This window comes from Ahaetulla prasina, chromosome 11 (assembly GCF_028640845.1).
Source record: "Ahaetulla prasina isolate Xishuangbanna chromosome 11, ASM2864084v1, whole genome shotgun sequence".
NCBI lineage: Eukaryota > Metazoa > Chordata > Lepidosauria > Squamata > Colubridae > Ahaetulla > Ahaetulla prasina.
Genome location: NC_080549.1, coordinates 8856939 through 8871831, shown reverse-complemented (window position 1 = coordinate 8871831; position 14893 = coordinate 8856939). Strand labels below are relative to the sequence as shown.

At 42.5% G+C, this 14893-nt stretch overlaps 1 protein-coding gene across 2 annotated transcripts in view; it reads right to left on the bottom strand.

Moving 5' to 3' along the window:
• PCDH11X (protocadherin 11 X-linked) overlaps positions 1–14893 on the bottom strand; it is a 785021-nt gene that overhangs the window by 584126 nt on the left and 186002 nt on the right. Inside the window, exons 4-5 of one of the 2 annotated variants that reach the window (XM_058197152.1) lie at positions 10565–13051; positions 4875–6678 (exon numbers count right to left, since the gene is read on the bottom strand). In XM_058197152.1, coding sequence (XP_058053135.1) covers positions 6673–6678; positions 10565–13051 — 2493 coding nt within the window. In that variant the 3' untranslated portion in view covers positions 4875–6672. Of the gene's footprint in view, positions 1–4874; positions 6679–10564; positions 13052–14893 lie in introns of those variants that run through there. The other variant, XM_058197151.1, reaches the window with a different exon arrangement.

The following is a 14893-nucleotide window of genomic DNA, read 5'->3' as shown; positions in this document are numbered from 1 at the left end:
AATGCTGGCTTTCTCAGCTAGGAAACAGAAATGAGTACCTCCCTATAGCATTGGACACAACCTTTACTCAATTTGTGCTCTTCATGCCTGACAGCACTGCACTATGTACATACATAAACTGTACAGTGTTGTGTCCCACTCCCCTTCCGACGACCGGGTCTGGGAAGTCTGTATCAAGCGTGGCCACGAAGCCTCTGCAGCTGTGCCAAATTCTTTTCAGATTTCTCAGGCAGGCAGGAATCCAAGGTGTGACTTCAGCAAACCAGATGAGACTTTGCTTGACTCAAGGAATGCCAAAAAGCAGATCCTTTATATAGGCCATGGGGTGTGGCTCCATGACTCAGCATTTATCCAGGCCTGCCCCTCCCTTCCTTCTGCTGACGTCGCCTCTCAATTCTCCAGAAGCGGGGATCCGTCCACAGTAAACTCCCTTCCTCTGGATCTGCTGCCAGCAATTCTAGCACGTGGCTGGCTTTGTGCTCACACGCTATAGGAGTGAGGTTTGTTTGTTCATTCCTGACATTCTGTCCGGGCATGGGGCCAGGGCTGGGGGCTGGAGGCATGCCAGGCCGTTCCTCTTCATTATCAGACTCTGAATCTGATAGCAGGCCCGGCAGGAAGAGGGAGGGGCCTGGCTGAGGAGAGGAGGGAGGACAAGGCACAACAGTACAGTGTACCTACTTCAACAGTCCAAACGAATGATAGTTGAGTCAAAGGACTTATTTCCCACCCTATAGCTCTCCTTCATTTCGGGAACATCTCCCTCCCTACTAGCTGCCCTATCTTATTGTTTATAGCCACTTCCTAAAATTGTAGCAATTGAATTAAAGTTTTAAGCATGTACTATATTCTGTTGTCTTACCCATCTGGACTGGCTCCCATCATCTGATCCTCATGGGGATGAATTTCATTTACTTTACATTTTTAATATAAGCTCAGCTCATTTACACATTGCAAAGCAATAATGTAAGGTAATTATCCTTCAGTTTTCACACTAATTTTGTGTTGCGGTTCTACAGTTAAAAACCATCGTACAAAAATGTGCATGTTAAGGGGTGGGAAAAAACTACAGGTGTGAATGAAAGAAAACTGTGTACATGCGGGGAAAGGCTTTGCAACAGAATACTTCGGAAATAAAATGTGCATCTATTTTCATGAAAAACATTGGAGAAAAACAACACATTACTAACAGATTTGAAAACGGAAGGGAATTCCCTGGTGCTTGAAAACATGTGACTGCTCCAGAAAATGGCGGATTTGTCTGCCTCTCTTAGAACCCTATCCAATCTGGGGCATTATCCGGATGTGTGGAGATCAACTGGGCATGGAGTTGAATTTCTGAGCATTTCTAGGAGTTGAAATGCTCACATATGGAGGGCAGGCAGGCAGGCTGAGCAAAAGTGTTTCAAACATCATTGTTGTATTGAACAGCAAGTCTCAGAACAAAGTATCGACATTGAATAAGGAGAGAGAGAAAAAATTGTCCTTTCTTTCTTCTGCATGCACGTGGCATCTCTATTTCAAAAAGGTGTGTCCTTACAACCAGATGTTTTCCAGTTTTCCAGTTAGGATCCTATGTTCTGTTGTGACCCAGGCCCAAGTAGGTAGTAGGAAACTCAGTCAGTAAAAAAACAAACTTTATTCGAACAGCTGAGAATTACTTCATTCCCAGCGTAATTCAACTAAATTAAAGCAAATTCCTCCCAACACAAATTCCTCAGTCCTATCACAAATCTTGGTCCAATTAGGCAAACTGCCAAAGCCCTTTCTTGGCAAACGTTCAGAAGACACTGATACAAAAATAAATGCAAGAAGACAAAGCTACCATTGTTGTTTTCCAGCAAAGCCCAAACACCGTTGCTGGTCTGTTTTAAGCCTTATGGGAGGGGCCAATCATCTCTTGGCCCTACTACTGAGTCGTCCTCTTTGCTTGAGCTGCTCTTGCCTTCTGGCAGCTCTTCTCATGTGTGCATTAGGAACAGGCTCCTCCTGTTCCTCTGCCTCACTACTGTCAGGCTCTGGAGGCTCCTGAGTCCGCACCTCACTCTCCGATGGACCTGGCTCCACCTCAGCCTCCAACGCAGAGCCCTCATCCAGGCCTTCCCCATCCTCCAGAACTGGCTCATGCTCTTCCTCAGCCTCATCACTGTTTGACTCCATTGCCAGCTCCGCAGGCTGCTGGCGGACCCCAACATGTTCAACACGAAGACGTGAACGGTAATTACAGAGAATATCACCCCTAGTGAAACCAAAGAGATGCGATTCCACGTAACGGGTTAAATAACCTACCCGCTTCTTCCTCTCCCCACTCCCAATAGCCCCCTCAAAAAATATGTTGCGCAATATGATAAATGGCAATATATATAAATATATGTATTCTTTGTATAATTTATTATAGTTTACAAACCAGAGAGCCAAGTAACCATTTCTCATCAGAAGAATTCAATAGTCAATATTGGGTGGGAATTTGCACTAAAGTCTAGTTTACAATATACTGTTGGACAGGAGAGGAAGTGGAGTACAGCAAATCGGCTTTAAAGTGTGGTTACATTAGATATTGAGTTTTCAATTAAATATAAAGGCTATTGCGTGCAAGTATTTTTTTATTATTATTATTCAGACATACCAAAGCTCACGATCCTCCTTGAAAACTGTGTACTGGAGTGATTCTCAACCTTTTCTTTCCCATAGATTACTCCCCCTTTAAATAGCTTTTGTGGCCACAGACCATGGCTATGGACCCCCACCACCCAAGGCTTAAATCGTAAGATTTCTTCAAGCCTTCGCAAAACCCCTGGGATGACATCACGTCCCCCCGCTAGAGATCCAGGAACCACAGGTTGAGAACCACTGGTGTACTGAATTCCAGTGGGCATATGAAGCTCTTATGCTCATCATGGACTTCCAGCTGATGTTGTTTATTTTTTTCTTTTTCTTTTTAAGGAAGAACTGATCTTGAGGAAGCATCTCTACATAGACTGCGTTAAGCTTAAGATAGGCACTCTTAACAGTGTGGGTTGGAGAAGAAAAGGGATTCGACAGAGTAGTTAGCGTTCACTATACATTGCATGGTCTGAAGCTTCCATGAAGTTCCTAACAACTCCAGACGAAGACCTGGAGAATACATGTAATGAAAACTCTGTCTGTGTTTGTGTTGTGTGTTGTGTGTGTGTGTGTAGTTCTGCTTTCCTGGTACACATACAGTAACAAAATGTGCAAAAACAGGCTTCCTTTTTGTGGCAGTCAAATACAAAGTATTCGGTTAGGGGGGGGCATGTTTTTCCCCATGTCATGATTTTTTTTTCCCGAATAGCACCCCTAGAACACAGATAGTCCTCGATTTACAACAGTTCAATTAGTGACCGTTCAAAGTTACAACGGCACTGAGCAAAGCGACTTATGGCCGCTTTTCGGACGGTGGCAGCATCCACATGGGTCACGTGAGTTACATTCGGATGCTGAGAACTGACTCACGTTTATGACGGTCGCAGTGCCCCTTTAGCAAACTATAATTGATTGTAGCTCACAAACCAGAGAGCCAAGTAACTGTTTCCCATCAGAAGAATTCAACAGTCAATATTGGGTGGGGATTTGCACTGAAGTCTAGTTTACAATATACTTGACAAGCAAAGTCAAACCGGATTTACTTAACAACCAGGTTTCTAACTTAACAACTGCAGCAATTCGCTTAACAAATGTGGCAAGTAAAATCGTAAAATGGGGCACTGAGCTACATCAATTTTGGGCTCAACTGTGGTCATAAGTTGAGGACTACCTGTAATAGTTTTGTTGTTGTTGTTGTTGTTTTAAATAAAAACAGCCTTATGCCCCTTTTTCCTGTTTAAAGGAAAACAAGAAGAAGTTTGCGGAATTTCTGTCCAATAAATCAGGAAGAATATGAGTTCTGTTTAAGCAGAAGGTCTGTTTCTTCCTAGTGTTTTTTTTCATGTGGGCCTTTGCCCGTTAAATTGTATAAGAAAGGCAAGTATGTGTTAGATAAAGTATACAGTATTCTATTTCGTATTGCCTGAAAGATGGGATGAGGAAACATACCAACACAACTACTGCACCAGGCATAGCAGTGTACATTTTCAATATATGATAAACACCAATAAAGAATGAAATTGTTGCATCTTATGCCAACAAGGATAGATTAAGTAGGATTTCCCCCCCTCTTCAAAATTCACTTAGATGGAAGCCGTTTTAACATTAGGCAGCAATACTGTAATTTTGCAATCCTCACAGTCATTTTTTCTCCATTGTTAACAGCCTTACATCGCATTAAAAGTGAGTAATTTTTTTAAAATATAGATATATAAATATTTGAGAACTGGAATTCAGCGTATATTGTACCAATTCAGGTTCTCTTTAAAATATTAACTTTAGCTTAAGTAATTAACAATACATGTCAGGTGGATAGCCTGCTTTGTATGCACATAGGTCTAGTTTGTAGTTTCTGTTATCACGTTCCTCCCATATCTTATCTTTTCTCTGCTTGTCCATTTCATCCAAAAATCAGAAGGAATTGGATAGTACCTTCAGAGCAGCTTCACATGATGAGAGCAACAGCTCACAAAAGCTATTTTTTATTTATTTATGACGTTGATTTCTACACCTGTCTATCTTTTGAATGTAACTCAAAGGGGCTAACAATGCATTGAAACCTTTTTTTAAAAAAAATTAGCAAAGTTTTTTTTTAAAAAAAGGTAAAGATAAATAGCAATAGAATAGAGCATAGCCTGCTCTATTCTAACCACTGGGAGGGAGGGAGGGAGGGAGGGAGGGAGGATATTGAGGGAAGGAAGGAAGGAGGAACATGGAGGGAGGGAGGGAGGGAGGAAAGGAAGGAAGGAAGGAAGGAAGGAAGGAAGGAAGGAAAGAAGGAAGGAAGGAAGGAAGGAAGGCCATCAAGGGAAGGAAGGAGGAACATGGAGGAAGGGAGGGAGGGAGGAAGAACATGGAGGGAAGGAAGGAAGGAATAGCAATATCACTTAGACTTATATACCGCTTCACAGTACTTTACATAACTCTCTAAACGGTTTTCAGTGTCAGCATACTGCTCCTAACAATCTGGGTCCCATTTTACTGACCTTGGAAGGATAGAGAGGCTGAGTCCACCTTGAGCTGCTCAGGATCGAACTCCTGGCAGTGGGCAGAGTTAGCCTGCTCTACTGCATTCTAACCACTGGGAGGGAGGGAGGGAGGGAGGAAGAATATTGAGGGAAGGAAGAAAGGAGGAACATGGAGGGAGGGAGGGAGGGAGGGAGGGAGGGAGGAAGGAAGGAAGGAAGGAAGGAAGGAAGGAAGGAAGGAAGGAAGGAAGGAAGGAAGGAAGGAAGGAAGGAAGGAAGGCCATCAAGGGAAGGAAGGAGAAACATGGAGGAAGGGGGGGAGGGAAGGAGGAAGAACATGGAGGGAAGGAAGGAATAGCAATATCACTTAGACTTATATACCGCTTCACAGTGCTTTACAGTCCACTCTAAGCAGTTTATGGAGTCAGCCTATTGCCCCCAACAAACTGGGTCCTCATTTTATCAACCTCAGGAGGATGGTAAACTTGTTCTTAAACCCAGACAGACAGACAGACAAAATCAACAGGCCAATTAACTTCCTGACCCCCATGCCCCCTAGATCATGAATCATATCAAGGTCTCCAATGTTTTGGGTTTTTTTATGAAAGACCAGAAGCATCAATATGCTCTTCCGGGGTATGCCTTATTTATAAACCTATTCAAAGGTGCTACCAGACTCTTCCTGATTTTGGTGTGTTACAACGACATTGTAAATTTCTTTTCTTAAAAAGTTTGGCTGGTATTAACTTTTAAACTTTTGGAATGGGTGTGGAATGGGTGAGAAAGCGCCCTATCTCATCATGAAGATCACCGATATTGAAACAAACCAACTTAGACTAAGTCCCTCAATCAAAACAAAAGAACGATCCAACTGTCCTAGATTTGGCTACTCTTGAAGAGTGACAATGTCTTCCTACAAAATACTCCAAAAATAAATAACATTTTTTTTTCTTTCCCCCAATGTGAAGCACACAAAGCAATCCATTTTATCGAGAAAGGCCGGGAGCATAAAGAACTGGACTACTGTCTGTTTCAAGTGTATATGCATAACTTGTTATTGCTCCTTTTTTCCCCCCCAACATGAATAAGAAATGGGAGGAACGGGCACCAAAGATATCATGAACGTAAATAAATTAAGGGAATGAATCAATTAAAGAGAATGCGGCCAGAAGCAACTGAAGAGAATGAAAAAGGTGTATCTGATAGTTTACTACCAATTCACATGGAGTAGTGGTCGGTATCACTCCCCCCCCTCCCTTTTCTTTCAGCATAAAAACGACATTATAGCACAGCTAAAGAACAATAGTTCTAAAGTCTCTTAGTCTTTTGTTGTTGTTGTTGTTGTTGCTTTTTTCCTTTCTTTTCCTTTGCATTCCTTCCAAATTGTTAGTGTCCTGGCCCTGAATACCTTTTCAGTGGGGCAGCTTGAACAGTTCAACGCCACTTCGAAAACCCTCTTGGAGATCAGACGATAAAATTCTTCAGCAATCAGGGAGGGAAGACAAAGGGCTTTTCTCGTGCTATGCCCATATTTCCATGTTTGCTGGCTTAACATCATTGTGTGTACGACTTCGGTACTTAACAGTTGATGCGAAGACGTTCAGAGCTGGCAAACAGAGAAACAGCATGAGAATAGCCTTGGCCTTAACCAACCCATCTCCCCTCATTATTTTAAATATTGGCTTATGGAATATCGGCTGCCAAGAGATCTGGTCCTACAGTTTAGGGTAGATTGAGCTATCTGCCTCAGACAATTAACAAGAAATGAGAGGAGATCACTCATTCCTGATTGTTGATTGTCAGGGATTGGTTTACAATCTGAAATTCTGCCTTATTTTCTTCACTTCATTTAGCTGAATTAGCACACTGTGTGCCTTCTCTTATTTCCTCGTCTGCAATTTTTTTGGGGGGTGGGGGGACCTCCTGCATCTAAATATTGGCTAGAATAAATTAGAGGTTGGTGATAGTTTGTTATCTGATCAATGCTCTTCCAAAAACCCACCAAATCTCCCAAAGGTACGGTTCTATGCAAGAGTATGTTTTTCCTTTACTAGCTCACTCTCAAAATATTAAAATAGTTGCAACAATTTTTTGGGATTTGGTAGCTGGTAGGATGATGATGATGATGATGTTGATAAGCATGAATTGAATTGAATTGAATACATAAAATGAATACAATTAAGGGAACATTAGGACAGGGACAGTAGGCACACTGGTGCTCTTATGCACATTATGAGGAGGAGGAGGAGGAGGAGGAGGAGGAGGAGGAGGAGGAGGAGGAGGAGGAGGAGGAGGAGGAGGAGGAGGAGGAGGAGGATCACTAATTTTGGACATGTTTTGTCATGACTCTTCCCTGGCAATATACTAGAGTATCAGAAAAATGGGGACTGCCTAACTGTTGTATAAATGATTAAACTCCCATAATACACCCCTTAGTGGCCCCCACAAATGAGATCTGTTGAAGAACCTCATCAACTATTCCTGAAAATAGAACTGGTTGCTGTGTGCTTAAAATCAAAACAAATGAAAACGGTGGGGGAAAAAGAAATGCAGCAATAATTTTTAACGCAGTTACTATTTGTTACGAAATAAGTAGCAAATCAACTGAGCAAGTACGGAGGAAAGCGGTTGTGCTCCTATCGCTAAAAGATAGCACTGAACATTCACAGGGGATTCAGAAGTTTACACTCAACAGAACAATTATTAAAAGGAAACTGCCCTAACAGGATATTTAGGTATACCACGAACTTTAAGACCCGTTACTTCTCCTCCTACGACAGTGATGCTGAACCTTTTCGGCACCGAGTGCCAAAAAGGTTGTGCGGAAATGTCACTCATGTGAGTGCTCATCGGGGCCCCACTCCGGAAAAGCTAAACTTCTGAGTTCTGGCACACATGAGCACCCGACAATCAGCTGGGCGGCGTGCATGCGCACACCTTTTTTTGGCACTGCTGTGCGCGGGAAGGACTGCTGATCGTCGCGTGCGCATGCGTGCCAGAAACCCAGAAGACAAACAGGCAAGGCCGTGTGTGCCGGGCGACATGGCTTCGTGTGCCACTTTGGGTCCTAGGATGTTTTGAAAAAAACGTAGTTGCTGCATAGTTCGCATTCCCAGAATTCATGGGGAAAAGCAATGACCAGTGAAATAAATTCCTTTTTTTCCTAACAAACCACAACTCCAATATGAGTTCATTCTACATATATGTCCCCAGAGATCTACTTTAACTTATCGTAAGTCAGCCTATTGCATTACACTCCGCTGTACGAAGTACAGTAGGTTCAAAGTTTGGTAAATACAATTTTCACATCATTATAAAATACCACACACCCCCAAGGGATCCCTTCTCTGAACCTTTGGTTTTTATTGAACTTCTCTAAAGTCAAGGAACCTGGGAAAAACGTATGTCTTTACAAGTGAAGTTATTACCACCGACATGACAGTGCTTCATCCTCTTGTGAATTTTTTAGACTACTTCTATTGAGACATAAAGCCCGGGGAAAAAGGGGGATTGTGCACAGAGAAAGGATAGAAAGAAAGAAAAAAAATGGAATCAATCTAAAAGTTCCTGGTTCAATTGTTGTAGCTTTACTGGAAAATGCAACAGTCAAGAATGGTGAAAAATATGTGTAAGAGAAGCATGATTTTTAAAAAAACAAAACAAAACAGGGGGAGTTTATAGAGTATATTTTTGCTACCGAGAACTAGAATGTACAGCACAACGATATAAAATATACAGGGCTAGGATTTTCCTGGTTGCCAAATTATAGGAGATATTAAATGTTGATGCCTACTCTCTATATAGCACAAGGCAAATTTTAGCCCTAGGGTTAGAATGCTGGTTTGTGGCCATTTGCATTACAAATACAAACACAAACTGGCCACTCTTATAACATTACTTTGGTCCTGAGATTATAACTTCAGTTGTGTGAAAGTACACCCATCCTATTCTTAAAGGTTCAGAAGACCATCATTGTAACTTCCTTCAACATTTGGTACCTTGCCGATTGGATAGAACTAAGCAAGCGGATCGGGAAGCAAAATTCAAAAAAAAACTTAAATTCTTAGCTGGAGCAGTTTTAGGTAAGAAATATGTCCCTCCACCCAGGAAGGACCAAATTGCAATCCCCAGTAACAAATTTTATACCTTATAAAAATGAGATTCTGACTCTTTTAAAAGTAACGATCTCCTTCCAGTTGACCGGAGCATCTGTGTTCATATCTGAATGTTTTTAACCCAGTTTCGCTTACTGCAATGACAGAGCTGTGCTTCTATTGCATTATTATAAAGCAATGTCTTTGCCTTCTTGTAAATCAGAGCTGCAATTTAACCCATTTGTAGACAAGAGTAGGAGTGGACAGCTGTGCTCCCCGTTTCCAAAAGCTGGATTTGTGATTACCCCACTCAAGATTAATTTTAGGGTTGTTTCTTTCCATTGATGTTAGGCACCTAGTTTTTAGGGATCTAGACAGCAGCGTAAATGTCTATTCTTGCAAGTGACACTCAACTCCGTAAGAGTTATAATGCGGGGAAGGGGGAAATAAAAGTAGGTTTGCTTCTGAGAAACTTTGAGGAACCGATCCAAGTCAATGAAATGAATTGGCAATTCCAGACTCCATTTAGCATTAAGAACAATTTATGAGATCCTGCAGAGCTTTAATGGGTTCCACCTAGTCCATATTTCTTAAATTTCCAAGCATATCTTGCTAGCTGGACTAAACTGTAACCTCTCTTTTGTTTTGCAGATCTGCTCTTACGCATGCAAAGGAAGAAGTGCCACACTGCCATCTGCAGACAAGAGTTACCCCCTAACACACACATTCAGCGATCACATTTTCTTTGTAGCTAAAAGTCACTACATTTCTTCCTTTTAGTACTGATGAATCATAAACTATTTACTTCTCATCTACCTATCTATCTATCTATCTATCTATCTATCTATCTATCTATCTATCTATCTATCTATCTATCTATCTATCTATCTATCTATCCTGTTTCCCCGAAAATTAGACCCAACCGGAAACTAAGTCCTTGCATGATTTTTCAGGATGCTCGTAATATAAGCCCTACCCCCAAAATCAGCCCCAGTTAAGAGTGTCAGCCAGATGGGTGCATTTTGTACCGTATTTCCCCAAAAATAAGACCTAACCAGAAAATAAGCCCTAATGCGTCTTTTGGAGCAAAAATTAATATAAGACCCAGGTTTATTTTTGGGGAAACACGGTATCTATCTATCTATCTATCTATCTATCTATCTATCTATCTATCTATCTATCTATCTATCTATCTATCTATCTATCTCTGTCTGTCTATCTATCTATCTATCTATCTATCTATCTATCTATCTATCTATCTATCTATCTATCTATCTATCATTATCTATCATTTATCCACATTCTAAGTGCAGAATGTAACACAAGGAAAAGACTAAATCAGAAAGGAGGGAGGGTGACAAAGCAAAGAAAAAAAGGTAAAACAAAAGTTGTTCTTACCTGTCTGGTGTGCACAGAGCCAGGAGCCTTGAACCCTCCTTGACAGCTGCATTCGGAGACACTGTATGGGTCCGAGCTACTGGAAGAACACTTGGAGAGGGAATCACAACCCACCACAAATGTGTTATCCAGAGGCAGTTCCTGTATGACATGATGTTTCTTCGGTGGTACTGGAGTCTCAGGTTTAATCTGAAACGTGGGCTGCGGAGTGGCAGACTTGTAGTGCTTTGCTAAATCTGGACTGTCTGGTTTAAACGTAGTTGGTGTAGTGGCCCAGTTATATTTTCCCATAGTCTGTTCTTCTAGCTCTACAGGGATGTCCAAGGTGCCATTGATGTGTTCATGGCCAGGGTCATCAGGCTTAGATTCTTCAATGGTCACAAAGTTTAGAAGGAGACTTTTGGGAGACCGCTTCTTCTTTTTCTTCTTCTTCTTGATCTGACGGTTTTCTTGATTTGGAGAAACCCACTCGCCACTCTGTTTGCTTTTCTGGACCACTTTGTGTCTAGGAGTTTGCCGACAACGGACCAGAGCTGTCACAAAAATGACCAGTATCACTGTCATGGTGCCTGCGATAATGGCAATGATGATTTTGACATAGTCATTGGTTTGTGGGGTAATGTCTCCATCCCCAACGTTTTGGCCAACCGGTGTTTCCATGTTTCGGCGCACCAACTCTTGGACATAGGATCCGTTGGTGACTGTTTCGTTCACAAATAGATGCACTAATGCTATGGTGTATAAAGATTCAGGCTGCCCTAAATCATTGACTTTGATTACCAGTCTGTGCAATCCATGATCTGCTGAGATGACTTTCTCCTTCAGAGTGACGTTGCCCGTTAACTGATCAATCGTAAACAACCCTCGCGAATTCCCACCGATAATGCTGTAACGCAGCTCAGCGTTCATCCCAGTATCGTTGTCCACAGCAAACACTTTTGTCACTACGGAGCCCGGACTGGCGGACATCGGAACCAAGTCATAGGAGTAGTTGGTGGAAGGAATGACAAAAACAGGCCTGTTGTCGTTCACGTCGACAACGTTGATAGTCACTTTAGCCGTGGAGGTGCGTGGTAGCCTGCCCCCGTCCACTGCTTTCACCTGAAAAGTATAAGATCCTTGCTGCTCCCTGTCAAAAGTAATATTCGGCCTTATGACTCCAGTGAGAGGATCGATAATGAAATTATCTTTGCCATTTAATATAGACAAGGTCACTATTGCATTTTCTCCAGAGTCCGCGTCTGTTACAGTGATCAGCCCAACGGTGCCATACATGGGTAGATTTTCCGGCACATAGAAGTTGTACTCGTTGTGTGTGAAGGCAGGGCTGTTGTCATTTTGGTCCAAAACAGAAACAGTCACGGTTGCATTGGTTTGCAAAGGTGGCATGCCGTTATCTTTGGCCAGCACTGTGAATGAATAGCGATCTTGTTTTTCTCTATCCAGTTTCCTCACAGCTGTCAGAATGCCTGTACGGCGATCCAGGTTGAAAATGGGAGGAGCATCCAATCCCAGCATGTAGCTGATTTCAGCATTGCGACCACTGTCAGCATCGGTAGCGCTTATCTTGGTCAGCTGGGTTCCAGGGGCATTATTCTCAGGAATGGAGAGCCCGATCACGGGTTGCGTGAACACTGGAGCGTTGTCATTTTCATCTTTGATTTTGATCAGTAGCATCGCAGATTGGTTCAAGGGTGGCTTTCCTGAATCCGAAGCCACTATTTTGATGGCGTACTCTCTGGTGGCCTCGTAGTCTAAGAAGGTGGCTGTTTCCAGGAGAAACTGATTATCAAACACCGGCTTTAACCTGAACGGGACATCATGGTCCGTGAAGCAAGTAACTTTGCCGTTAAGATCAGCATCCTTATCCATTACAGTTATCAGGGCAATCTTAGTGTTGAGTGGTGCTTTCTCGGACAGTAACACAGTCCCGTTGACTGGATTGATAATGTACCTCGTGTCTATGGAGGGGATGTTATCGTTAATGTCTGTGACATTCACTGTTACGGTAGCTCTGGAGGGTGTGGAGCTGCCGTCACTTGCCAAAATGGTTAATTTGTGTACTGGGGATTCCTCCCGGTCCAAGGGCTCCTTGACAGTGATAAGGCCAGTAATGTTATCAATGGCAAATAGCCTTTTGGCCAAACTGGAGATCTGGCTGCTAAAATAAAAGTGAATCTGGGCATTGGATCCCAAGTCAGCATCGGTGGCATGAAGTTGAGAAACGGAGGTGCCCACAGGTGCATTTTCAGGAACGCTGACTTCAATGTCATTCTCCTTGAAGACCGGACGGTTGTCATTCACATCAGTGACGGTGACTTGGAGAATGGCCGTGCTGGATCTCGGAGGGTTTCCGCCATCCTCCACTTTAATCTTCATCACATAGGTGTCCTTCTGCTCCCTGTCAAGAATTTGTTGCACTATCAACTGGGGCCACTTGTCTCCTTCGGGTGTTTCAATTATATCAAGTCCAAATACATTTTGACCCTAGAAGCCACAGAAAGAGAGAAGGGGTTATATTATTACTGCGTAGATCTGTTATATATACAATATGCTCTCTCTTTTTTCTGAACGATATCAATCTGAATTTCCCACACATATGTTTATGCTTTGGGGTAATGCCAAAGAAGATGCAAGTCTAAAGACTTGGAAACAAATCCATCTTAATTCCATGGGTCATCTTCTTTAGTAAACTAGGACTATGAATTGATCCTACGTGTAATTATAGCCTGTTATGCTTTGAATTCAATATATTCTTAGCTTTCAAAATATTCAAGGATAATTTGACATCAGTTATTTAAAGAATGACCTGGTATTCATTCATGAGTCATATTTGGGCTTGAAGTTCTATGTTTATCCCTCTTAGGAATGCCATGGGAAACAGGAAGCTCATACATAAGCCCCTATCATCTAATGGACTGACATTTGTCAGTAACTTTTCTAAAGGACCATCCAGAGTTTTCAAAATCATAGGAAGTGGTGATAAATTGAGAGCCAACATGCTTACAAAAATGGCAATAATAACTAATAGGGTGTTTCTGGTTAAAAAATATCCATAAGATAATTGTCTACTGCACAGTTCCCCTACCTTTCTGGGTTGATGGCCCAAAGCGGGGCGGGGGGGAGGGGATGGTTTTGTGCAGGGGTGAAATGCTCCCGGTTCGGGCCGAATCGCCTGATCTGGTAGCAATGGCAGTGGGTGGTTCGGAGAACCGGTAGCAAAAATCCCTGCCCTCCCCACAAGCCCAGCTGAGTTGCAAGATCATCAGAGGGTTTTGTTTTTTTTTAACTTTTAAAAGCATTTTTTCTTCAGCTGAAAAAAATGCTTTTAAAAGTTAAAAAAAGGCTCTGATGATTGCGTGGCTCAGCTGGAATTGTCAAAGCCTCTTAAAAGTATTTTTTCTACAACCTCTTCACCCAAAGAGTTCGTAAAAAAATGCTTTTAAAAGGCTCTGACGATCCCAGCTGAGTTGCCTGATCATCAGAGCCTTTTAAAAGCATTTTTTACAACCTCTTCGGCCAAAGAGGTTGTAGAAAAAATGTTTTTAAAAGTAAAAAAAAGGCTCTGATAATCACATGGTTCAGCTGGAATCGTCAGAGCCTCTTAAAAGTATTTTTTCTACAACCTCTTCATCAGAACAGGTTGTAAAAAAATGCTTTTAAAAGGCTCTGACGATCCCAGCTGAGTTGCCTGATCGTCAGAGCCTTTTAAAAGCATTTTTACAACCTCTTCAGCCGAAATGGTTGTAGAAAAAATGCTTTTAAAAGTAAAAGAAAAAAAAACTTGGCCACGCCCACCCAGTCACATTACCCTCCCACCAAGCCACGCCCACAGAACCGGTTTTGTGGGAGGAGCAGTAACTCCCACATTTCATTTTTTTACATTTCACTATTGGTTTTGTGGGAGGAGCAGGAACGTTCGTGTGTGTGCACGCATCCATCGCTCATGCAAGTGGGGCCATGAGGCCCTGTGATGCTCACGTGGGTGGGATTGTGTGCGTGCACGCACAAACACCAGCCAGCCATTCACATGGCCCAGTTGTGAATAGGCCATGGATCGGTAGTGGGCCATGCCCATAGGTTGGGGACCCCTGGTCTGCTGGATATAGACAATTCTGAAAATAAGGTACAGAAAAACCAGCGGTTCTCAACCTGTGGTCTACGGACCTCTGGGGGGGCTACAATGTCATCACAGGGGGTCTGAGAAGGCTTGAAGAAATGCTATGATTTAAATCTTGAGTTCCTGTAAGTTTTGGTGGTCTGCGGACATGGTCAGCGCCACAAAAGGTAAGTAAAGGAGCTCCGTGGTAAAGTAAAGGCTGAGAACCA